Source organism: Paramacrobiotus metropolitanus, unplaced genomic scaffold (assembly GCF_019649055.1).
Source record: "Paramacrobiotus metropolitanus isolate TYO unplaced genomic scaffold, Prichtersi_v1.0 Parri_scaffold0000150, whole genome shotgun sequence".
NCBI lineage: Eukaryota > Metazoa > Tardigrada > Eutardigrada > Parachela > Macrobiotidae > Paramacrobiotus > Paramacrobiotus metropolitanus.
The window spans coordinates 71,361-99,059 of NW_026570370.1; the positions used below are offsets into that span (position 1 = coordinate 71,361).

Genomic DNA, 27,699 nt, shown 5'->3' on the forward strand with positions numbered 1-27,699 from the left:
TAAAATGTCTCAAAACATAAAGTCCCAAACCGAAGTGTCCAGCGTCCGAGTGTCCGGCGACGAAATGTCTTCCCGGCGAAAAGTCGCGCGTCGAGTTTGAGTGCGGCCAAATGTCACACTCTCAATTGTCCGGGTGCGAGTGTCATAACCTCCACTGAAAATCTGCGTGAATGAACTACCGTACTTTGCATAGAATGTCCTGTCTGTCACCGATTAATGCATTGCTGAGTAGGTAAACCGAACCGTTTTCGAAGCACCTAGACGAACAAAGCAACTGCAGAATACGGCCGCGTTTTTGTGTTTTTTGTTCAGATCATTTGGCTGAAAAGCCCATAAAGCCATGCAAAAAAAGCGGTCTGGAGTGCGCGAAAGCGAAAGTTTTAGCACACGGCATATGCCCCAGTTTGGTACAATATACCTGCACGCTTCCCTTAAAGCAGTGCCAGCCTGCAGGTGTATCGGCGGGCAAGGATGGCGTTATGTGACGGTAGCGTATTGAGTGGCTTTGGTGACGGGAGCATACACCGGAAACTGTCTTGGTGGAAGATGCAGCAATCAAACAGCATGGCCAAATAATTCTGCGGAGCGACGGGCGCCTGCCATAATTAGCCTTGAAAATTTACCGTGGCGCCCAAAGAATCCTTTGAAGTCATGGGAAACGAACATTCCAGGCCCCGTTCGTTCAGCGCGTTAATTCTTGTCCGTACTCTGGATCCTTGTTGCTACGGTTTTGTGAAACCAGCAAGTATTTAGTATTTACATTAAAATTTGGTAGATCTGCATGCACAAAACAGTACCGGAAGAATGCATCAGCGATTCTTTGGGTAACCCATTTCGCATGCTGCTGCGGAAACCTGTTACAAACTTTGATAGTGCTATCGCGCTAAGATTTGCCTGGTCAATATGTGTAACCGTCCAAAACGACCGGTCGTCAGAGACGACCGCCGGTCGTGTCAGCCTCTAAACCGTCCGAAACGACCGGGGGCCGCCAAAACGACCGCCGTAAATTTTGCCCTACCAGTTTTTTACGCTCTTTCAGTCGCAAACAAAACGAATGAATGTAAATTCGTATCCAGTCGTTTCTGCCGGAGTGTAAGGTTGTATCTGCCAGAGTAAAATTTCGTGTCCGGTCGTTTCTGCCGGCGTGTAATTTCGCATGCGGTCGTTTCTGCTGGAGTATAAATTCGGCAGAAACGACCGGATACTAAATTACACTCCGGCAGAAGCGAAATTACTCTCCGGCAGAAACGACCGGACACGAAATTACACTCCGGCAGAAACGACCGGACACGAAATTACTCCCCGGCAGAAGCGACCGGATACGAAATTACGCGCCGGCAGAAACGACCGGACACGAAACTTCACTCCGGCAGAATCGTCCTTACACTCCGGCAGAAACGACCGGACACGAAATTTCACTCTGGCAGAATCGTCCTTACACTCCGGCAGAAACGACCGGACACGAAATTTCACTCTGGCAGAATCGTCCTTACACTCCGGCAGAAACGACCGGACACGAAATTACACTCCGGCAGAAACGACCTGACACGAAATTACTCTCCGGCAGAAGCGACCGGATACGAAATTACGCGCCGGCAGAAACGACCGGACACGAAATTTCACTCTGGCAGAATCGTCCTTACACTCAGGCAAAAACGACCGGACACGAAATTACTCTCCGGCAGAAGCGACCGGATACGAAACTACGCGCCGGCAGAAACGACCGGACACGAAATTTCACTCTGGCAGAATCGTCCTTACACTCACGCAGAAACGACCGGACACGAAATTACACTGCGGCAGAAGCGACCGGATACGAATTTACGCGCCGGTAGAAACGACTGGACACGAAATTTCACTCTGGCAGAATCGTCCTTACACTCCGGCAGAAACGACCGGACACGAAATTACACTCCGGCAGAAACGACCGGACACGAAATTACGCTCCGGCAGAAGCGACCGGATACGAAATTACGCGCCGGCAGAAACGACCGGACACGAAATTTCACTCTGGCAGAATCGTCCTTACACTCCGGCAGAAACGACCGGACACGAAATTTCGCTCTGGCAGAATCGTCCTTACACTCCGGCAGAAACGACCGGACACGAAATTACACTCCGGCAGAAACGACCGGACACGAAATTACTCTCCGGCAGAAGCGACCGGATACGAAATTACGCGCCGGCAGAAGCGACCGGACACGAAATTTCACTCTGGCAGAATCGTCCTTACACTCAGGCAAAAACGACCGGACACGAAATTACTCTCCGGCAGAAGCGACCGGATACGAAATTACGCGCCGGCAGAAACGACCGGACACGAAATTTCACTCTGGCAGAATCGTCCTTACACTCCGGCAGAAACGACCGGACACGAAATTACACTGCGGCAGAAACGACCAGACACGAAATTACTCTCCGGCAGAAGCGACCGGATACGAAATTACGCGCCGGCAGAAACGACCGGACACGAAATTTCACTCTGGCAGAATCGTCCTTACACTCAGGCAAAAACGACCGGACACGAAATTACTCTCCGGCAGAAGCGACCGGATACGAAATTACGCGCCGGCACAAACGACCGGACACGAAATTTCGCTCTGGCAGAATCGTCCTTACACTCCGGCAGAAACGACCGGACACGAAATTACACACCGGCAGAAACGACCGGACACGAAATTACTCTCCGGCAGAAGCGACCGGATACGAAATTACGCGCCGGCAGAAACGACCGGACACGAAATTTCACTCTGGCAGAATCGTCTTTACACTAAGGCAAAACGACCGGACACGAAATTACTCTCCTGCAGAAGCGACCGGATACGAAATTACGCGCCGGCGGAAACGACCGGACACGAAATTTCACTCTGGCATAATCGTCCTTACACTCCGGCAGAAACGACCGGACACGAAATTACACTCCTGCAGAAACGACCGGACACGAAATTACTCTCCGGCAGAAGCGACCGGATACGAAATTACGCGCCGGCAAAAACGACCGGACACGAAATTACTCTCCGGCAGAAGCGACCGGATACGAAATTACGCGCCGGCAGAAACGACCGGACACGAAATTTCACTCTGGCAGAATCGTCCTTACACTCCGGCAGAAACGACCGGACACGAAATTACACTCCGGCAGAAACGACCGGACACGAAATTACTCTCCGGCAGAAGCGACCGGATACGAAATTACGCGCCGGCAGAAACGACCGGACACGAAATTTCACTCTGGCAGAATCGTCCTTACACTCCGGCAGAAACGACCGGACACGAAATTACACTGCGGCAGAAACGACCGGACACGAAATTACTCTCCGGCAGAAGCGACCGGATACGAAATTACGCGCCGGCAGAAACGACCGGACACGAAATTTCACTCTGGCAGAATCGTCCTTACTCAGGCAAAAAACGACCGGACACGAAATTACACTCCGGCAGAAACGACCGGACACGAAATTACTCTCCGGCAGAAGCGACGGATACGAAATTACGCGCCGGCAGAAACGACCGGACACGAAATTTCACTCTGGCAGAATCGTCCTTACACTCCGGCAGAAACGACCGGACACGAAATTTCGCTCTGGCAGAATCGTCCTTACACTCCGGCAGAAACGACCGGACACGAAATTACACTGCGGCAGAAACGACCGGACACGAAATTACTCTCCGGCAGAAGCGACCGGATACGAAATTACGCGCCGGCAGAAACGACCGGACACGAAATTTCACTCTGGCAGAATCGTCCTTACTCCGGCAGAAACGACCGGACACGAAATTACACTGCGGCAGAAACGACCGGACACGAAATTACTCTCCGGCAGAAGCGACCGGATACGAAATTACGCGCCGGCAGAAACGACCGGACACGAAATTTCACTCTGGCAGAATCGTCCTTACACTCAGGTAAAACGACCGGACACGAAATTACACTCCGGCAGAAACGACCGGACACGAAATTACTCTCCGGCAGAAGCGATTGGATACGAAATTACGCGCCGGCAGAAACGACCGGACACGAAATTTCACTCTGGCAGAATCGTCCTTACACTCCGGCAGAAACGACCGGACACGAAATTACACTCCGGCAGAAACGACCGGACACGAAATTACTCTCCGGCAGAAGCGACGGATATACGAAATTACGCCGGCAGAAACGACCGGACACGAAATTTCACTCTGGCAGAATCGTCCTTACACCTGGCAGAAACGACCGGACACGAAATTACACTCCGGCAGAAACGACCGGACACGAAATTACTCTCCGGCAGAAGCGACCGGATACGAAATTACGCGCCGGCAGAAACGACCGGACACGAAATTTCACTCTGGCAGAATAGTCCTTACACTCAGGCAGAAACGACCGGATACGAATTTACATTCGTTCGTTTTGTTTGCGACTGCAAGAGCAAAAAAAACTTGTAGGGCAAAATTTACGGCGGTCGTTTTGGACGGTTTAGAGGCTGAAACGACCGGTCGTTTTGGACTGTTACAAATGTGTTCTGCGCCGATGAAAGCTTTTATACGTGGCAGGAATCATTGCAAGTACTCTTAGAAGATCAGTTATTATAATAGCTTATAGCCTTGTAAGGTACGGAAAATGGCATCAGGGTTATCGGGCTGGCTGCGGGTGATGGCAAGCTTTCAAGTTTTTTTAAGGCTGCCACGCGCATATAATTTCCAGGCAAACGCGTTGCCCCAGTGGGAAGAAGCGGTCCTGAGAACTGCCCTTTACTATCTTGTGCAAACTAAACTTGGTAATCGCCGTCATGTTGGCACTACCGCTTAGAACTATGATGTTTGTAAAAGCGGTGTCGTATCCCAGCTTCCGTGTGAGATCACCTAAAGAAGGGCTTTTTTCAGCTCTTGCAGGGATCGCGCAAACTTAACATGAAGCCGTCTTCGGTGGCTGGTGTATTCTCCGAAATGTTTTCGCCGAAGCACCGTTTCAAAAGCAACTGCCACCCATCGTCCCTGGTGTTAATCTGTTACGTCTCGTAGCGATGGCAGCACCAACCTGTTTTGGCGAAAAAATTACGAAATGTTCGTGCACGGACAAAAGGCAATGGCATTCCACGTTTTATTTGATGCAACTGCACCAGCCAAACACAAAATTGAGATTTAGAAACATTATCATTTAATTGCTCGAATGCTACGTATATAACTGTAGATTAAAATACGTACGTGCATCAATGGGTTTGATTATTTCCTGCTCACTTTATATGCTTTGCTAATATTTCAGATATGACTTATGTGTGCCTTGAAGCGGTATGCGCATATTTAATTTGCTAATTGCTGTGCGCCCCGTTCTTACTGCTACCCATACGAATACGTAAACAGTGACTTACGGTAACAACTTTTTATCAACCACAGTAGAGTAGTGTCCGTACCGAACCTTCGCATACGGTATCCTTTCCCGTAAAAGTCGCATTTTCAGAAAGAGAAAGGAAAGATATTGTTTCCGCGAAGGCTTAAGAAAAAACTGGAGGTTCGAGACATTACGGTGAGGTGAGGATCCACGTAGCGCAGCGAATGTCACCCACAAGAGAACTTGTGGTCCATCATAACAGCATTAAGAGCTTGCACTTCACATTGGTTCTTGTTTTGCATTACCTCAATTTACCTGCAGATGCATTGCATTATTTCGTTGTATCATATATGTCTTTTCGTATTTGGAGAAGTCTTTTGCGCTGATTTGTCAGATATTAGTGAAGAAAAAACACTTGCAAATGCTCAGATAAGCAACCTTGGAAACTTTTTACAACTATGTAATAAAAGGCAAAAAACATTAGCAAAATATATTATGAAAATATAAAATCCTGCAGCGAGCCTGTATGATAAAAAGAAGAATAAAGGCAGCCACTAGCAAAATCGTTAAACAGCCCGTAATATGTTTGGTTGTTGCAGTCAATTTCATGGCGCGTGTTGAAAATTGCCAGGTCTAAAGTAATGCTAATGCATTGTACATATTACACATCAGCTGTGCGTTTTTACGGAAACCGTATCCCTTGATTTGTGCATTTCTGTTCAGAGTGCATATCATATGCCACCGGAAGTCCTTTCCGAGGCACTACATTCTCCGGATATCCGCTCGCAAATTACGGTCAAAAGATGAGTTATTCTCGCAGAGACAGATGGTATAAGAGTACTGCTTGACAATTTATTTTATGCGATTTATACAAATCCAGTACTCATTAAGAATTATTAAAAAACTGCTTCCAGTTAATAGTTGCCTGTGAATGCAAAGTGCGCTCGCTGCTGTCTTGCTGGGCGTCTCGCTGTGACGCCTTCGTAACAATATATCTAATCAGATTACTAAATGAAAGATGCAATATGAGCTGTCCTCATTTCAGTGAGAAAAATAACTGGACGTTCATAACATGAAACCAAACGGAAATAGGCTCCTTTAATAGCTCCATCTTTATGAAACCAATTTCGCTGAAAATTATTCAAAACACCATATTGCGTTCTAAGCATGTCAGCGGTTTCCTATCGACCGTGAATTTTTCCATTCAAGCAGTCCAAATTCCCGATCCATGTTATCTGAGTGTAGATTCCCGCTGTTCGAACAGTAGAATCCTCTACTCCACAGGTTCACCAAAAATTTAATTTTTATACGATGTATTAACCTTATTAACAATGTATTATTCCAACGTCACAGTGCTCTTGAACACCACAGGCAACCACTCCATCTCCGATTCGTCCTTCGGTACGCTGCGTCGTGCCGCCACGGGATGGACACCGCTGCTTATAGTGAAACTGATTATATCCATCTTGTCGCTGTTTTTTAACACCGCCGTCCTTCTCGTCCACTGCTTCATCCCGGCGTACATCGACCCCTTCAGCGTGTACCTGCTGGCGCTGTTCCTTTCCAACCTCTTCTACATTCTCCTTTCGCGCCCCATCGCAGTCCTGGACGAACTGTACGGAATTTACCCGGCGGCCGGTTATCCCGTCTGCTTTCTGTTCATGTACAACAAAGTCAGCAGCGTCATTCCGGTCTTGCTGCACGTCCTTATCTCCCTCAACCGGGTGTGTAACGACTACAAGTGATTTTGTCTAACTGCTCGCAACAATACCGACTGATGGAGAATGACCTTGATCGACTAAAAACTCAAATTAATGAGAAGATCGCGGTTTTTTAATCGCTGTTTTAAAACTTCATGCTTTAATTAACATTAGGCGACGCCAGGGAGCATCAGCGTAATAATAAGCGCAGAAAAATATGATATAAGCAATTAGAGCGGTATTAAAAAATGGGGTATGTGACCGTATGTCAGTAGAAAATAAGCATACAAAGATGAATCATACGCAACTAGCGCTAAGGACGTTATTGCATTGCCTGATGTTACTAATTTACTAGCTAATGCGCTGCCATTAAGAACTTAGCTACTCTAATTATCTAATAAAAGCACTGCGTGGGCCATATAATTTTACCGTTAACAGGTATGGGCCGTGACCTTTCCCATCTCCTACCGCGAGCGCCACACTAAACGCCTGGCCGTGTTCATCTGTATTGGCGTCGTTGTCTACGTCCATCTGTTAAATTTGCCGCCATTTTTGGTCGATCAGCTGCTGCATTATCCGGCCATCTACGCCAAGTACCAGGATTGCGGGCATATTTCTCCCAACTTCCTGGATTTTAATAAAGCCGATGACATTATCAATCGTCTGCTCCCGATGCTGATTGTCATGGTAGCGTATGCGTTCATTATTGTTAAACTGTGGCTAAAGAGACATTCACGTCGCCGCAGCATACCGATTAGCTTAAAGAAGTTGCCGGCTAGGAAGAAAAGTTCCAAGCAGAATCCACAACCCACCGCTGCACAGCCGTCGCCCCCGAAGAAAACCGTTAAACCCTTCGTCGTCTTAACGCTGACGACGATCAGTGTGGTGGTCTGCTGGGCGCCGATACAGGTGTTCTTCTTCATGGGTTTGTTCCTCCACATTGGTTTGCCCACCATCGTCTTAACCATCGTGACCACGCTGTATTCGCTGCAGATGATCTTTGATCCACTGGTGTGGATCGGCAGCTTGCGCAGCGACAATTAGGATACTATCCGAAACTTCACAAAATGAGTTATCTCGTGAATCAATTTTAAAACAGCGGTTGGCTCGTCACTAACTTCGCGGATAACGAAAACGCAGTTATTAGCTTGCTTGAAATATTTTGCGAGTTATTGCTTGCTTTACCATTCCAGACTAAAGGTCTCTCACTTTTGTGCTCGATTACGAATTTGCGATATTTTTTGGGCAAATAATCTGTGAGTACAACGCTTGTACACGCTTGTACACGAAACATTCGGTTGAGGAGTTATTGATGGAATAAAACTGCAAACTTTCAAACGCACAGGCGTACACCAAAAGCCTCATATGCATCAGTCCTCTTCAAAATTTGCCTGAAAATGCTGATAGCCTTGAACATCGCTTCCACTGGCCAACTATGTTCGGCCTTTTTGGAAGCGTTTGCCAGATTAAATATAAAAACGGTTTTATGACCAATGACTACCTTGCCGGACACGGAAATATAGCAGAAGTGCTTTTTTTATAAATGTAACCATTGCTTGCCGTAACTGTAGTAATGTACTCGCATGTTGGCAATTAGTTTACTAATTCTGTCGCTTTCCTTTTTGAAAAATGCATTTACAGGAAAACTAACTGAACTTTTACGGTCGAATTAAAATATGTGCCAGATACGATGCGCTGGAATTTTCAGGGCTGTCTTACTGCCGACTACAAGTTTTGGTGAAGCTTTGAATGTAAACCCGGCTGAAATTGTCTTCAACTCTGCAGATTACTTACTCCATATTAAAAAAATACTGTATCGGAATAACATCCCTTGGAAATGGTCTTATGTCACGCCACACTCACAATGATGCACGATGTCCTTGACATCATCGGCGGCATTAAATTTCAATCGTAAATTCAAAAATCATGTCAGTTTTTAGCAAGAAACAAGAACAGCACATTATTTTGATATTAATCCGGAAGAGAAATTTGCGATCATTAGTTAGTAAAGTTCGTTGTCTTTAAATGTTGTGAGCTACGAAAAGGAATCCTTCCGACAACATCCTGCGAAGGTTCGCAAGATTCAACACCTTCGGTTAGCAAAATTAATGTTAAATCGCTACAGTGCAATAAATTAAATGTATGTAATTTATTGCAGTGGTCTAAGCGAATTTTTCGATGACTCCTTCATCTGCGAGAATTGACGTGCTCTGTTTCCGGTAGTCCTTTGACAAGTGGTTTTACAGAGAGAATTGCAACGTATGTTTACATTAGATTTGACATTGTATCTGTCCGGAAGCAAGGACTGACGTGTACAACATTCTGACAACGGGAACAGCATTCTGTCAGAATGTTGTACCCGTCGATGCCTGCTTCCGGATTACTGTCAGAATGAATCTGACAGGGATTACTGTTTTATCGATCGTGTTCGTTGCGACAGTTACCCGTACAACGGCATTATTACACTTCCAAGTCCAATTTTTCCAATGGATTTCCGGCGACAAATTGTCGCCAGAATTGAATTCGGAAAACTGGATTTGTAAGTCTGGAATTATGTGATGTGGGGCTATATCTGCGACCCAAAACCTGCAGCGCACCGATGCGGCGCGGGAACCGAATCGACAATATCATATTTTCCAGTAGTAGAATCGTAACGAGGTAAATGTAATACTGCTCCAAACGATCCTCCGGCCAAGCATCCATAGTATATCAGGATGACTACAAAATGATGACGGCTACAAAATTGGAAATAAACTCCAATAATATACTTTATCTGGCGGAGCTTTATATGAAACGCTCTAGTACTGCTGGAAGACACCCGCGTCATGGCGGCCTGAACAGTATCGCCTGTAGAGCTTTGGTGTCAGCCGGCATACCTGCTAAACTGGAGCCGCGGGGAACATCCCACACGTCGGATCGTCGTCCAGATGGGTGCACATCCTGGTCGGTTGGAAACGCGGTATGTGCGTGGCGTGGGACGTCACCCGCGTCGATACCGTCGCCGCGTCCCACTTGAAAACCACGTCAGCTGTAGCTGACGTGGATTTCAGCTGACGGCACCATTTTATCATCGGCCTGCGCTGGATCCGCCGCAGCGCAGGCCGATGATGAAATGGTGCGACTGTATTTGTATCTGGTTGGAAGATAAATCTTCGCACCATTAGCCTTCGAAACTCTCGGACCGTAGGGAAAGTCGGCCAACGCTTTAGTAAAAGAAATCGGCAAGCGACTCCAGCTGCAGACAGGTGAACCTCGTTCCCATGAGTTCTTTGGCCAGCGATTATCGCTCGAAATTCAACGCGGCAACGCCGCTTGTGTACTCGGAACAATGGAAGGTTCGGCAGCATTAAACGAGATTTTGTTGCTTTGAATTGTGATGAACTATTTTTGATCTGTTTTATACTGGAATTTTATGAAATAAAAAATACCACTGCAGATCAAGTCGAGGCAGGGCAGCTTGTCAAAGCCGGCAAAGTACCAGCGATTAAAGGTAAGAATCTGGAAAATTTAACAGCGAGACATGGAAGATTATCTCGTTGGCCAAATTTTGATTCATAAACTGTATGAATCAAGATTTGGCCAATGGAGGGCCCTTCCGCCGTTCGGTCCAGCGAATCATTTAAACATTATCATTTGCCAAAGCTGCCCAAAACGGCAAAGATTGCATGTTACATTGAAATATGTACTTTGCAGTAATTAAACCGCCGTCGTCCTCTGGCAGTAGGACAGCTGAGATATCGCCGCAATGCGGGGTGCAAGGTCAACCGGAAATATTTCTGGTAGAGTTATACTATTTTTAAAACATCTGGTTCTGATCAATAACGTTGCCTTTAATGTCGTGCTAAGTGACCTTCATACTTGGGGGCAAAGTAAAGAAAGAAACATGACCTTCGTATTTGTTTGTCGTACTTCGGCTGTAGCAACATGGATTTGTGATATTTGTATTATCTTTCTGTTTTTATGTCATTCCACATCCGGGTTTGTTATTGTTCATGTCTTGAAGTACTTGAAGTACTTGAAGACGAGACATTGCTGTTAATGTTTATGTGTTGATTCGTGTTTCCTGCCCATACTCCATGTTAAATGCTTCGTTTCTTGAGTTTCTAAAATCCGCGTAGCTGTCCCTTTCATTTTTTTTGCGGTTAAATAAAAAATCGTAGTCCCAACTGGCATAATTATTCTTTGGCAAATGGTAGTACTCGTACTATGTAGTAGCCAAGTTGTCTGTCAACCAGATAAGCTAATAGTCGGTGTGCCCGCGATGAATGCCGGATCACAAAAGCTTCCCGATTCCATCTCCCAGAGTAAGAGTAAACAGGTTACAACACCGTTTATCTCGATGTACTTAACACCGATGGCTTGTGCGTGTACCACAGACGCGGACTCGCATCAGGCTTTATACGATGCTTTTGGATGTCCGTTTGCAGACTGTATAGTGCACAAGTTGTTAAGCAAATGACAGTGCTCTTGTATTGGCTGTTAATTTGTTCCCTGCTTATGTACACATCGTTTATCGACGGAGGATATGCTAGCCAACGCAGATTTTTGCCCGATAGCCTTATCAAGGTTTTAATTTGCAATCGGTTTGCCGCAGGAGCATACGAACTACTCTGTATGCGGTGTTTTTAAGCGGCGGGAAGCGCCGAAAAATTACCGACCCCAGACGTTACCAAACTATAAAGAATAAGTCGTACCACTCACTGTGTTGCATTGTTTTGCACTATTCGAGAAAGCGTCATAATAATAGCAACGTCTAACGAAGCAAGCAGTAAAAAACGCGATCCACATGTCTTTATTAAGTACCTTCGTCCTGATCGGTGGCAGCTAGCTGTCAGTTTTAACGGAAACCTGCGACGAGCTAATGAGGCGATGTAATTTTCTGTGGTTGGAATGACATTACTGGCGCTGGGGAGCGAAGCAAAGAGGTTGGCCCGTACCGGAGAGCCGGATTAACCAAGCAATCGCCGAAAAGAAATGTCGGTACAGTTTTGTGCATGTAAATAAGTTTTAATAGTTAACTTATTTACATGTTGGTTACATAGTACCGCTGCAGGACGGATGAAGAGTATGGACATTGGCACACGAAGCTGAACGAACGTTGACCGTTTCCCAGGACTCACGACGGTTTCTTTATGGCGGCATGGAGCACTTTCCAAGGCAAATTATGCCAGTCGCTCGTCGTTCCACAGCGTCACTCTGCTACATCCACCACCGAGGTAATCTCCCTTCATTGCAACCGTTACCAGATTCGCCCAATGCGATAAAATAACGCGATGCCAGCTTTCCTGGCGATAGGTCTGCAGATGGGCATTGTCTCAAATGCAGCATCTAATTTTCTTCTGTCAGAATTAGTTACCGCTTTCGATCTGCAATGCGCTGGTGGCTTTTGTGGAGCATTTCAACGGTAGCGCGCTAGCAGGTGGTTACAGAACTGTGTAGAAGAAGCACTGCGTGTTTTGCTGGATGGAACTGAATTCTTGCGTAAAAGTGACTGCCACGAATTCGGCGCTGTTTGATACGGTTTGCTACAATTAATTACTTTGATCTGAACGGTGCAGTGCTCAGAGTTGTGCAGTGCTCAGAGTGGTGCAGTGCTTGGTTTTCTGTTGCCTGTTGATCAGGGGCATTTTTTAAGAAACGCCGTTTTTATCATATCCATGTGCGGGATAAATTTGGAAGCCGTCACTATAATTTTATGACAGTTAATATTTAATTGGTTTTGCGTGGATTTGGCAGAACGAAAACATTGAAAGGTCACGTCACCTCCGAGGCCGGTCGGTCCAGCATGCTAATGTGTAGGCAGTTTGCAAGATGATTAGTGATTACATTGGCGGCTTCGAGCGGAACAGTGAAGTGAGGCAGGGTATTGCTATTTGGAAAACGATCAGAGAGAGCAATCGAATGAGTGCCATAAAGTCAAAAAGTAGCGGTATAATTAGGAAGGTAGTAAAATAATGTATAATATGAAAGCAAGTAAAATAATCAGATAACGTACGCAAGGATGTCGACCTTATGAATCAGTACAGATGCAATATCATAGAAAAATCTATATGACATAAAATCTATATGTGACACTAGAGAGCTGTGAAAAAAATAGCGCAAATGAGTAAATAACGCATTTGTTGCCGTCTTATTTTAATACAATGAACGGTACGGGTTGCTGTTTACGGCGAGAATCCGCAACTGCAGTGTTACAGTGCATTTGCAGCTGTATCGTGCCATTACCCATCCAAATCCAGTTTAGAATGTGAATTCTGGCGAATAATGCTAAGTCGTCTGTGTTCCCAGCGGCAGCTTAATGTACTTACAGCAGCGCTTTGGATGCCGAATTTTTGCCCTAGAAACAGGAAAACGCTTTCACGTTGCGCAGACGTTTGTTGACCAATACGCGAAATGCAGAGGAGACTACCAACGCAGCTGGCATCCGTTGTCGCAGAAAACCAAACCCAGAACATTATGCTGTATACAGCTGCCTTCTGAAACACATCAAACCGACAACAGTGGAATCTTCTACTTTGAACACCTCCGAACGCTGAACAACTCTGAATTTTGCAAAACTTTTTTCGTACGGCGCTTCTCGTAATGTATAGCATTGGGGGGGACCTCTAAACCCGGAAAGCCACTGAACTCTGAACCGTGAACAGGCTGCTATGTACCGCAGTATGCGATGTGAATGAACCGTGAACAGGCTGCTATGTACCGCAGTATGCGATGTGAATGAACCGTAAACAGGCTGCTATGTACCGCAGTATTAGCCGTATACAAAGGGCCAATTTTTTCTTGAAATATTATTATTAATTAGGTGGAATTGGACGGTGCCCTGAAACAAAAATTTGAATTTCATCAATACCAAATTAAAAATTGCTGTTATTCAGCTAAGTAAATTATAATCTGTCGCTTCGGTATTTCAGGTGGAATTGCTTTTTTTTACGGTAAAGATATAGGATATTCTGATCACCGCGTTCGGTGCAGACAACGGAGCGCCGAAACGCCGCACATTTGTTTTTCGGGAAATCCGTCAGCAGCTTCTTCGTAAATGAGGCGCCATTGCAGATTTAGGTTGATTTAAAGGACAGCAAGCTGGCAGCAGAACATTAAACGTTACACTTAATTCAATGCTGTATCTAAGGATTAGTTAGCCAGCTTATTGACTTTTTACTTATTTGAGCGATTGCTTAGCGGTCGTTCAAAGTGGAATGTTTTAATATTGAGAATTTTTTCGAAACTTGAAATAATTTCGTTAATTTGACATAGAAAGTGGAGACGAAGCCGAAGCCGAGTTGCGGCGCGAGCGAAGCTCGCTGAGCAGCAATACTGCAATTGACGTCTGCGTAACCATTTCCGGATTTCCGCTTTTAAAAAAATTTCGAACATTTTAATTAGTATACATCAGCGCATATACTGGAACGTACATGTGTTGGCTCTTGCTGAATTAAGTTGCATTTTAGAAAAAAGACGAACAATGAGAAGGAAAAGCACTCTACAGAATGTTGCTGTCCTTTTTCATTTAAAGTGTTTAATACTTTAACAGTTCTCTGTGGCAAAAGAATGTAAAAAGCTTGACTGTTCCTTTATTGATTTGCATGCCGATTGTTGAAAACTGGGGTATAGCGTGCGGCAATGGTGCCAGTGTCCAAACGGAGTTTTCAAGTTATCTATGACAAATGTCTGTTTGTTCATAGAAGTCTGTTGACCAGGAGCATGCGCTTGAGAAAGTAAAAACCCGTCGGTTGAAAAAATGTAATATCTGTAGGTGTTCTGGTGATCGTGGCGCTATCGTGTAGCGTTAGCGTTTGTCGAACAGTGCTGGGTATAAGACAACAGCTGGTTATATGTCTGGCCATGTTTCGGTGTATGATGTACAACTACAGGTGCGACAAGGATTACTTGTCGCACCTGTAGTTGATTCGCATTGCCCACTCCCAATACCGGGCTGGAGCGCTTGGCGCGAGAGCTTGCGCACCACCTTCCAAGACGCTAAAGACGGGCCTGGGCCCAAATTACCAAGCGGCTGTCGCGTTAATCAAAAAATTCTCCGGCCGGCCGCAGTATTGCAGTAGCCCGTCAAATGCTCTACGCCGATAATAATTCTATCCTTCGATATTCCACCCAGCAAAGGTCATATGAACGCTCATATGGATTATATCCCGTTCTTCAGTCGCTGATCTGTCTCTGCGGCTAGGAATAATTATAATAATATTGCAACACTGTATGTTTTCTGTTTCGCTATTTCGCCGTTTGAACCGGAATGGAAGCTGGAGCGCTTCATGGAGCTGAGCTCCATCCTTCCAGCTCAAATGTCTGGATCTGCAAAATTGGATAACCGAAAATAACGACAAAAACACCAAAGACACCGGACTATGGAATCGTTAGGAGAGAAAGCCGTTTTTTTTACCGTCGCTTCTTTCTGACGATTCCGTTGTTTGGTTTCAAGGAGTCTTTTGATGACCTTCAAGCGGCGGCGGCGGCGGTGGTGGTGGTGGTGGGGAACGACATACCCATATGAAGGCAAGTACCAGGAGTAATGTAATGATTGATTAATCATTACGTTACTCCTCGTTATTGCATTCATATGGCAGGTTCGAACCTGGAAAAGCGCCCCATGTGAAACAAATCAGGCTGTCCTAATAAGCCATTACGAGTGTGATGACTGCGTAACAATTATACGATCGAAGTCTAGCTGACCCCGCGCAAATTTACGGAATAAAAAATGCGTTATAAACAACGTCCAAAGTTGTCAACGATATTTACTGGACAATTTGCCTATCCCTTTGACTGCAGCGATGACCTCGAACGTAAAATGCGAATTTTTTCCCAAAAGCGGAAAGCTTCTTTTCCATTTCGATCTGCATCTTTGTTTCCACATCTGTCACCAACCAGTTCCATTTCGTGCAGTTGGTGAACAGGGACTCTGTAATTGATACTTATCAGAACTTGTTCTCTGTTTTTAATTTAATTTTATTTATTATTTAATTAATTAAATTTTGCCATTGTGCGGGTTTTTAATGCTGCGAAGTGACTGCGAAGTGCGAACTATCCGATGCCACTCTACAACTGTGTGTTGTTGGAGGTTTAATGGTTGCACAAGCCAGTGCGTTTGCTTGCAGCCTCGTAATGAAGTTCGAGTGGAACAATTAACGCGGAGATTTGTTGCAGACGAAGCAAAAAACGCGCGGAGGACCGCAGGCAACCAATAGCATCTAGTCGAACACGTGTATTACGCAGTGCAAGTTTCCGACTGTCGGTAGTGACTGGCACGGGTGTTGAACGGCACAGACCTACTCGTAAAGCAGAATGTTTATTTTAAAAGTCGTTTTTCAATATTTATGTACCGGTACAATAATTTTATCTAGGAAATTCCAAATAAAATTTCAATAATTAATTTTTGAATAAATCGAAAATAAATTTTTAGTAATTCGTTTTTAGTATAGTGACGGTTGTACGTTCGGATGTACTCTGTTGTACATTTTTCTTACAAGTTGAAAAGGAAACAGCACTAACTTATAAAACGCAATAAAAGCTTGCGGAAAACCGAAAACCTGCTAATAAATGGTCCAAGTACTTAGACGTAGACAATTACAGTAGGTCTGCTACTTGATAAATAAGCAGCTAGTTTAGATTTAGCAGACTTAATTTTAGCTTGCCATTTCAAAAGACTACTCGGGAGTAGTTTCTTCGTTTTGCTTATTCTGGGCGGGATATGCCCAGTTCTGAATATCTCCGCAATGCCTTGTAAGTCAATTACAGTTAAAGGGATGGTAACTGTGACGTGACAAAAGTGCTTCTCTCGGTTTGCACTTTGTATACTTATAGTCCAATAAAGGGTTTTAAACCAAAATAAAGTACGTATTTTAGCTACATTTTCAACGTTTTTAAACAGTAAACTACGCCTCTAAATGAATAATTTTATTTAAATTGTAATTTTAAGTAAACTTCCCACAAAACTTAAAAATATATAACCTTATAATTATATCAGTTATTAAATCAATTTATCACCTAAAAGGAAAGATCAAACAAATTGAAAAGTAATTTAAAAATTGGCGCTAAAATGCTACAATAATGTGCTCAGATATGGAAGATGGTGCACTACCCGTATGGTCGTTTAAGTGAAACACTATGATGGGTGAATGGGCGATGGTCGTTTAAATGAAATGTGGGCGACCTGCCTCATGATATACGCTATACAGATATACACTTTGTTGGTCATTCTCCGTTTGATTTACACTTGAGAGATATTCAATCACGTTGTCGATGTATTTTTCGGGTGATAAGGATTTAGGACTCATGCTGTGCTGCGAAAAGTTCGTAATGGAAACGACGTGATTCCAGTCATCGTGGTGATATATGGTCGGTCAGTGATGATGTTCCAGCGTTATGTTGTCTTGCGCTGGGGAGGATTCTGGTTGGTGATGGTGAAGGCTGATTTCTGGGCTCAATGAAATCAGATAAGCGAAATAGCGATGATGGCTGTTCCATGCGCACTGGGATAAAAAGCGTGTATATAATGAGGCAGATCTCCACAATAAAAAATTATTTTGATGAAAGGTCCTAAAAAACTTTAAAAATTCAGAGGAATTATATAAAGGTCAGCGTGGTTCGAAACCGATCTGCTACCAAATGTGGGCGACCTGCCTCATGATATACGCTATACAGATATACAGTACATGCCGACCGAACTGCGCGCTAAACCTTTATGCCAGATCTCTTTCTTTACACATAGCGCCTACCGCGCATTTTATACTTCACAGACAACAGCATGACAACAGCATAGCATCTAGAACAATCTAGAAGACTCTACACGATGCCGGCGGCTACTTCACTACTTGCTGGCAAAGCATGACCATTCACGGTCTTACATAAGCATGACCACGCATGGTCTTACATAACCACATTGTGTGTAGATATAGGGAGAAAAATGTGCCTAGCCGAACCAATCCCTTGTACTTCTGATGTAAGCCAGCTGGTGGTTTACGTTGTGGCTTGACAGTGTTTTATGTAAAGCGCTGCTCTTAAGATTGGAGGTACTGATAACAGGTAAGCAGCACTCGTACAACTGCAGGTAAACAGGCTAAAACTGTATGAACGTTATGCGACAGGGCAGCCGCGTACGGACGGCAGTTCGTGAAAACCTACGAGTTTCCGGAAGTCGCTGTTTCTGTCGCTAAGCACATGTTCGAAACAGCGACTTTAAATACTGCTCATGCAGCTAATGATCTGTTAGCAAAACCAAGACCATAACCAAAATGTACAGAAAAATGTGCTCTACAAGGAAATTTTAGCTGTCACGTGGAAACCTGTTACTGCAGTGACTTACTGCCGCCAGCGCTTTGCACCATGAAATTCGGTACTACAGGTTCTGTTATAACTGCGCACCTGTAGTTTGCCCTGTTAGCGCTATGCTTAATTCTCTGTTGTTTGGCCACTCACATAGCCAATGAGCGTGTTTGCACCGGCACCGCCCCTCTACCGCATACCAGCAATTATAGCCCGGACCTGCCTGGTGCAGTTAATACCACATGTACCGTCAATGCCGCACAGCCTTAATAGCAGCGCTTTACATAAAACGCTGTGCAGCCACAACGTAAACCACCAGCTGGCTTACATCAGAAGTACAAGGGATTGGTTCGGCTAGACACATTTTCCCCCCTATACAGCGTACACTGTATCTACCACAGAAACACCCGAAATAACATTTTCCACAAACCGACTTTCGTTTGGATTTTTTTCTCATACGATTAAACAGAACGTACCCTTTACAGAGTACTTGAAATTTTTGAACTCTTGCAATGTCTCGTAAAGAAATCAGTGACGAAAGCGTTTTAGCAACGCCACGACTGCCACTGCACTACGCTCAAATATTTGCAATCACCGCCATACAAGGGTGGCTGTACCATCACCGTGTAAGAAGTTTATTTAAACCAAAATTAATTTAGTTTGAAGACACCAGCTTCAAAGAACGAAAAAAAATTCCGTTTAACATAAATTTTCCTGAATTGAATTAACAGCCGCAAATGCGGTGATGGTACAGCCACCCTTGTATGGCGGTGATTGCAAATATTTGAGCGTAGTGCAGTGGCAGTCGTGGCGTTGCTAAACGCTTTCGTCACTGATTTCTTTACGGTTCAAGCTTAAAAATTTCAAGTACTCTGTAAAGGGTACGTTCTGTTTAATCGTATGAGAAAAATCCAAACGAAAATCGTTTTTAAAAAAATGTCGATTGCAATTTACTTATCATAGTGTTTCACTTCAGCGACCATAAGGGTAGTGATCCCGGGGATACTAGTAACGAGCCGGCCGGTACCGGGCGACAATCCATTCGCTATCAGTTGACCTCAGTGAAGGCATGGAATCATCCCTTCTTCTGGTCGTTGTATGCTTGGACCGAGCTGTTTGCCCACGCCGGACAGCGTCTTGGATATGCAGCTGCTGCAGTCACAGTCAACGCTGCTGGAAAAATTGGCTTTGCGGCACACACAACTTTGCTTCAGATTTCAGATAGAAACGCCAATAAAGTTCAAAATGACCGAGACAATTTTTATGCAATTTATTTAGAAACTGGTTACAGATCTCTTAATGAAACTTTCCAATAAGTTTGTTAAAAATAATAACAGAACAATTAATAGTGATAAATTGTAAAAAATTCGTGTGATGATGGCAGGCATTATTTTTAAGTGGGCGGAGTCGGTGTTCTTCTACGCACAAATGTCAGCAGTCTCAGCCTCAGCAATGAGCAGGACGCGACTATGAGGGAGTTTATAGCGGTTGCTACAACTTTGTGGCAATGATAGCAAGAAAGTAGCCAGTTCACAGCGGCTTGCTAAAGGACTAGACGGCACCCGCCCGGTGTGACCGTAGAAGGCAACCGCCCACAGTAACGGCAGGTAGAAACAGCAGCGCCCGCCCACCGCTACGGCAGCGGACAACCTCTTATGGTGGCGGGTTACTTGACTATGGCAAGCCGATATTAGGCTTATGGCAAGCCGACATTAGGTATATGGCAAGCCGAGCTAAATACATTCTGGCAAGCCGATATTAGGCGTACTCGTAATATTGCTATTTTCTGGAAATTATTTTAATCCGCTTTAAACTTTTTAATTTATTGTACATGTGAAACATTTTTTTATTTATTTGATTTTTTTCAAGATTTCATTTTCAAAATCTAAATTGAAATAGGCAATTTGAAAATTTTAATTTTGAAATTTCAAGTTTAGTTGTAAGTTGAAATTTTAAAAAAATTTGAACTTGAATTTTAAAAAAAATACAGTTCAACTTTCAAATTTATTTTAAAAGTTAAAAAAATTGAATTTTAAATTTAAAAAGTTTCATTACGTGATCGTGTTTGTTAATTCGAACTTGGTTTCAAACCTTTTAATGGTTATTGTGTACTGTATCGAATTTTTCCGCATTATCTGCGAAGTTGGTATATGGATTAGCAATCTCAGGAGGTTACTACATGGCTTAACCATTGTCCTTACGAGCTAGCAATCTAGTCACGACTACCAATAGCATCGTCTGTTTATGCAGACATTTGCGCTACGTAGTCGGTGCTACATAGCCAGCTATGTAGCAGTAGTCAGCCAGCATAAACTCATTTTGTGGAACTACTTGCTACCAAAACGGCTACGGGAGACCACGCCCGCAAAAATGGTAGCAAGTAGCAAGTAGTCAGGTCCGATAAACTGCCTCTATAATTAACATGTGTCTGTGCGTTATGTAGTACGCGTACGTTCTAAACCGATAATTATGTCATTACCGAAAATTAATTATGCATTAGTATTTGCATGAGAAGCATTAGCATTATGCAAGCTTATGAAGTCCATTTTAATTTTCATCAGCAAATTGTTTATGGTGTTTTTGGAGTTTACCGTAATTATCGAATTATAAGCTCCCCGCGAAATAGAAGCTCCCCCGTAATTAGAGCCCACCCTTAAGGTCATTTGAAAGTTATAAGCTCCCCCCAAAATATAAGCCCATGGGGTTAATTAAATGCTATACAGCCCATATTAGCCAATGCCAAAAACTTAGTTTGAAAAATTGAAGCCCCCTCCGAAACACAAGCCCATGCCCGTAATTGGAGCCCACCGCATGAGGCGTTTGAAATATTTGTAACCCTGGGGCTCTAATTCGGTGGCGAATATTTGTGGTTGTCGGGAATCGTCGCAAAATAAATTTAAAAAATATTTTTTGGCATGGGCCACCAAATCACCGTGTGTTGCCATCACAAAAACCAGCATTTCCATTCTTTACCTAATCACGTACGTTAGCTAGTTTGCTGTAAGTACTTTGTAGTTGCTTTTGATTCAGCAGTTATAAAGCCGGTCCCCATTCAAACTGTATGCAACAAAAATAATTTCTGCCATTTTAATTTGTGCCTACCAGAGAAAGAGATTACAAATAGAACATATGTACTAGCTACTGCCGAGCAAAAACTTCATTCCTGTTGTATTCTAGAAAAAGAAAATTCGTATTATATTCTAGACGGCGTAAAAGTGTTTATTATTAAGGATGAAGCGCTATAAGCTTGCTCTTATGGGACTTATTCGAACCTTAACGGCTTAGTCAGACTAAATAGCAAAAACGCACGTTTGTCATACTAAAGTAAATGCCGTTATCCAGATCAATATGTTATAAACAATATTGCACTTATTTTTGCGCAGCAAAAAACGAACCGTTTTAACACAGATACTATTTTGCAAAAAATGCGCGAGTTCCATTAACTGTTGTCAAACAGCTCCGCACGAAAAGCTGCAATTTGTGTCAGCTCGTCCGGTGTAAAGCGCACGGACTCGTCTAGCTGCTTTGCAAAATCCAGTGAAAACTTTGGATGCCGTTTTTGAACGCACGCAACTTTAAGGCAGTACTTCCGAACTTTAGGCTGCTCGATGGTGACCTTACTGCCACTTCCACGGACGTAATCAAATTCTTTTCGTTGTACTATCAAGTTGTTTTTTGCTGGATTGTCAACAAACTTTCGCCGGCAGCCTGGACAAACCGTATTCTCGTGAATGGCACGGTCCCTTGTGACGATGAAAGGATCGTTTCCTTTTTGCCACGGTTTCAGCTTATTGCCCTTAATTAAGGAGGACAAATCCACGGGCGCGAGCCCGTGGAAAGGATTTGGAAAGGAAATTGCCATGGAATTCCATGGAATCCGTGGATTTCCGGAAATCCAAATGGATTTCCGTAAATCCAAGGATTTCGTTTTTTTCGTTGGAATACCATTAATTAGCCATCTATTTACATAAGTTTCAACAAAACACCATTCCAGATATCGCCCGCTGCTTAATTACCGCGCATTCATCACTTGTAAATGCATTCAGAGCTCTAAACAGACTAAAGGTACACAGAACTATCTGCTTTTCATAAACAGAGGCATTTATAGTATTATCTATTACGTATTAGAGCATAGCTAGTACAGATTAACGTAACGTAACTCTGAAGCGTAACTCGTCTTCCCGAAAACTTAACTCTAGCGTAACTCGCTCAAAAATTGTATGTGTTGTGACTGTTGTCTATGGTAGCGTAACTCGCTGAATAACTCGAAACTCGGTTTACTTGCATTAATAGCGTAACTCGTCGCATAACTCGAAAGCTCCTTATAACTCCTAACTCTAGGTCAGTTTTCCATAACTGCTCAGGTCTGGTACAGATGCCGCCGGTCTACAGTATATAATACAGATATGAGATACAGTATAGTGCAGATTCGGCAACTGCAGATAGTTAGCTACTGAACGCGGTCACTGGATACTTTCCCAGTACGCATTATCTTGTTCAGGGACTATGAAAAGAAATAATATTTTTTGAAAAGTACGTACATGTATTGTCGTCTGTCACATAGATCAAGACGACTTCTTGAGTCCTTGACTTATTCCACAAAAAAAAAATAAATGAAAAGGGTAGTTTTGGCTGCTACGCTAAAACCACGTATGAAGTTATTAAATTTCGGTATGCAGGTTTGTTTTCTCCTTAGTTTTAAAATAGCAAAACAATACCATATTACATTATTGTATTGCTGTTAAACGGACACCGGTAACTTGTCTCTGATACTGTACGAGTCATGCAGGCGTACTCGTGTTGCAATCTGACGTTTTTCGATGTCCCTGGCGCGTTTTTTCTTTACCGGGCAGTGTCCAAATAGAGACGGCTATCGTTCAAATATTAAATTTGTAGCTACTTGTTGAAAAATGTTCAGTTTTTAATTTTTTGTTCGACATTTCTGTGCGTTTGGAATTCCAAATACAGGGAATCTGGAATTCCAAGCAAAAATTGGAATTCCACGGATTTCCTATTTTCCATTTTCCAAATCCGAGCCGCTCGCATGGAGCGCGGATTTGGAAATTGGATTCCATCCGTGGAATTCCATTTTCCGTGGACGGTCGTTCCTTACCCTTAATGGAAGCACAGCATGGACAAGGGCCTGAAAATTGCATACCTTATCGTTTTAGCACCAACAATTTTGAATAAAACGAAAAATTCTAAAAATTTGGTAACAAGTGACTGCGTACCAACTATCATTTACGCCGAGCGAACTACAATAACTAACTAGCAAATTGCGCGGGATCTTACAAATTTTAAGTCTCAATAAAGACTTAGGGCTAGTATCTCGCGGCGATCGATGTAAACTACTGCTTTGAAATTCGCACCAACAGTTAAAGAAGTGTACCGCACGAGTCGGCACGACGTATTACAGTACAAATCTATAAGCCGCTCACCAAGTGACCTTGCTCTTTTCATTTTCATCTCGATGGTTTTCAGTTCTTGCAACTGAGGATGCTGAAAGATAAAGTACAGTCAACGAAACTGCGCCAGTTCAAATTCTGAAATTGTCAGCTTTTCTACAAATTTAAATTAAATTCAAGTTCTGTAATCTGTTAATTATATCAGTTTTACACACATTTTTTTCGCACCATGTACGTTACAAACACCATTTTTTAATTTGAGATTAAAGCAGAACCGCTTAACGTATCCCATTGTCTCAGTTACTTGTATACGAAATACCCAAGTATCCCAACCAATACGAAAAATCAGACATCTTTCTCTGTGGGCTGGTATACGGCCAGTGCAGCGCATTATGGTGCATAAGTTATGATTCATAGAGATAAGAACGGGTACGTTGAAAAACGGAGCTGTGCAGCGCGGTATCTCGAATACGTGCGGTATGGTTGTTTTGACCATTCGGAGCGTAGATAAGCTCCGGATCGTGATGACACACGTTACCAGTCGTATCTACTGCGCATAATGCACAAAAAACCTACATAGGCGTTGGAAGATACCCGAATGTCTGAATCTGCGTAATAGTTTGATGCTATTTCGACTTTCTGCGCGCAGGAATTACGTATGAAAACGTAGCCAGGATTCGTTACACTGATCCGCATTTGTGGGCGTACCATTAGTAACTTCTCAAGCACGCTGTTACGCTTTAAGGGAATTGCCCCGGTACATACAAAATTCAAATTTTTCCAAATTTTAGATTAATTTTTAAAATTTTTGAATTTCATTTTAAAATTTGAAAGAAACGGTAGAATGCTGGTTCGGTGCCGGCTCGGCTCAACTGTTCGGTATGCGTACAAGTAAACTTCGATGTCATTTAAAAAAATACGGCGCCATGTATGCGCGCCCCTTTTACATCGACAGGGTGGCTCCAAAAGTAGCTAGCCTTGTCTATCTGTTTTGCTGACTGAATATTTTGCCCGTTGTACTTGTGCATAACGGCGAAAGCAAAAAAAGGTGTTTTGCCGTGACACATGTAAAAACCTGCACATGCAGGTAAAAAGCATGTCGTACCGTATAGTTAGGATTGAACGGTGTCTTTTTGGCTTTTTTCGCCACGGCGCCAGCAGGCACTGAAGAGACTCGCTGAAAGTATTTTGCACATAGATATGGGTAAACCGTCAAGGTCATTCGTTCTTAAGTACCTTAGACGGGGCGGCGGGTGCGGGGGCCTCCTGGTGTTGCCCAGACCCGGAGGGTTTCTGCATGAAGCAAATAATGCAGGAAGAGAACAGAAATCCGTTTTCGTGTGCAGGCTCACCTTATCATCGTCGTCATCGGCTTCATCGTCTTCATCGTCGTCATCGTCTTCATCGTCTTCATTGTCGTCATCGTCTTCATCGACGTTATCGTCGTCATCACCGACATCGTTACTATCCTGCAGAACAAAACACTTGTGTATGACAAATAGTTTAAATCCCTACAGGACAAAACTATATCAATAACCCGTCTGATAAACATCAGACCTGCACATGCAGGTTTAGTGCCACATTTATAAACCTGCAAATGCAGGTTTAGTGACACATTTATAAACCTGTAAAAACCGGACACACAGGTAAAAAGCATGTCGTACCGTATAGTTCGGATTGAACGGTGCCTTTTTGGCTTTTTTCGCAACGGCACCAGCAGCCACTGAAGAGACTCGCTAAAAATATTTTGAGCATATGTATGAAGGTGAGCATATGTATAAAGGTGACCCTTTATATGTATAAAGGTGAGCATACATATAAATACATATAAATACACATACATAAAGATATTTTAAACATACATATACACCATAAAGGTCATTCGTTCTTCTTCTTAAGTACCTTAGACGGTGCGGGGTGTCCAGACCCGGAGGGTTGCTGCAAGATGCAAATAATGCAGGAACAGAACACAAATCCGTTGTCGTGTGCAAGCTCACCATATCAACGTCTTCATCTTCGTCATCGCCCTGTTCCTCACTGTCCTCATCATCATCCTGCAGAACAAAAATACTCAAATCCAGAAATGAAAGAAACTTGACAAGAACCTGCACATGCAGGTTTAGCAACAAACCTCGTCGCCCTCAGCGTCATGTTCCTCATCGTCGTCAGCATCGACGCCGCCACCGTTGAAATCCTGCAGAACAAAAACATGGAATTCCCGAGACGACAAAATAATTACAAGAACATGCACATGCAGGTTTGGCAACAAACCTCGTCATTCTCATCGTCGTCAGCATCGACGCCGCCACCGCTGGGATCCTGCAGAACAAAAACATGGAATTCCCGAGACGACAAAATAATTACAAGAACATGCACATGCAGGTTTGGCAACAAACCTCGTCATTCTCATCGTCGTCAGCATCGACGCCGCCACCGCTGGGATCCTGCAGAACAAAAACATGGAATTCCCGAGACGACAAAATAATTACAAGAACATGCACATGCAGGTTTGGCAACAAACCTCGTCATTCTCATCGTCGTCAGCATCGACGCCGCCACCGCTGGGATCCTGCAGAACAAAAACATGGAATTCCCGAGACGACAAAATAATTACAAGAACATGCACATGCAGGTTTGGCAACAAACCTCGTCATTCTCATCGTCGTCAGCATCGACGCCGCCACCGCTGGGATCCTGCAGAACAAAAAAACATGGAATTCCCGAGACGACAAAATAATTACAAGAACATGCACATGCAGGTTTGGCAACAAACCTCGTCATTCTCATCGTCGTCAGCATCGACGCCGCCACCGCTGGGATCCTGCAGAACAAAAGCATGCAATTCCCGAGACGAAAAAAGTATTACAAGAACCTGCACATGCAGGTTTACCAACATACCTCGTAATCCTCATCGTCATCATCGCCTTTTTCAGCACCTGCCCAAGCTGGGGGACGCTCAACGATCTTAAGATCCTGCAAAGAGATAGAAGAATGTTGATTCTAATAATGATATGGTAGCATGTTGGATATACTTACTTTCCATTTGGAGATCTTTGCGTATTGAACAGCGTTGTTTCGTCCTTTAGCCTCCAACAACAAATCTGCACTAATCTGTCCAGGGAAATGGGCATAAACTGGTCTGTCCTGGGCAGCCAACAGTCGTACGAGCAACTGAGTGTTTTTCAAGTAGGCATAACGCAAGTAATTCGAATCCTTGGAAGCCACATAGTGGTCAACGCTTTTGTAAACAAACAGATTAACGGGTTTGGGTTGCGCTGCTTCATCAGCTTTTGGTTCCGCTGCTTCATCAGCTTTCTGTTGCGCTGCCTGACCCTTCGAAGATTTCCTGGGCTTCGCCCGTCCGTCCTTAAAAAAAACGCATGTAGAAAAGGCTGCACATGCAGGTTTCGAATGAGGTTAATTCATGTAGAAAAACCTGCACATGCAGGTTTCGAATCAGGTTAATTCATAAAGTAAAAACCTGCACATGCAGGTTTCGAATCAGGTTAATTCATAAAGTAAAAACCTGCACATGCTGGTTTCGAATCAGGTTAATTCATAAAGTAAAAACCTGCACATGCTGGTTTCGAATCAGGTTAATTCAAAAAGTAAAAACCTGCACATGCTGGTTTCGAATCAGGTTAATTCATAAAGTAAAAATCTGCACATGCAGGTTTCGAATCAGGTTAATTCATGTAGAAAAACCTGCACATGCAGGTTGTGATGTTTTAAAAAAACCACTACCTTTGGTTTCGCAGACTTAGGCTTAGCTTTTTCCCATCGCCTAAAGTCAGCGGCGGTCATCGGATTTGGCAACTCATCGCTGTCTTGATGTGCCTTTTCTACCTTCTTTCGGTACTGGATGATGTTCAATTCCACATCGTGGGCTTGGGGATTTTGGACGATTGATTTGGCCATGCTTTCAATCAATTCATCCCCGTTCTGTATGTCCCTTGGGAATTCTTTAACGAGAGCGGTGACGCATTTGGCTCGGGCTTTAGGATCCGCAGGC

General features: G+C 43.8%; 1 protein-coding gene across 1 annotated transcript; it reads left to right on the forward strand.

Moving 5' to 3' along the window:
• Positions 1-6,639: 6,639 nt before the first annotated feature.
• On the forward strand, positions 6,640-8,052 carry LOC129599611 (5-hydroxytryptamine receptor 1B-like). The gene is made up of 2 exons (XM_055497893.1): positions 6,640-7,032; positions 7,447-8,052. The coding sequence occupies exons 1-2, from the start codon at positions 6,640-6,642 to the stop codon at positions 8,050-8,052; spliced, it is 999 nt and encodes a 332-aa protein (XP_055353868.1).
• The last annotated feature ends 19,647 nt before the right edge of the window (positions 8,053-27,699 follow it).

What these genes read in the sequence shown, in the direction of transcription:
- LOC129599611 (XM_055497893.1), top strand. Translation starts at nt 6,640, where the DNA reads ATGTATTATTCCAACGTCACAGTGCTCTTGAACACCACAGGCAACCAC. An exon ending in TCCTTATCTCCCTCAACCGG is followed by an intron (nt 7,033 to 7,446) that starts GTGTGTAACGAC and finishes TACCGTTAACAG; the next exon opens with GTATGGGCCGTGACCTTTCC.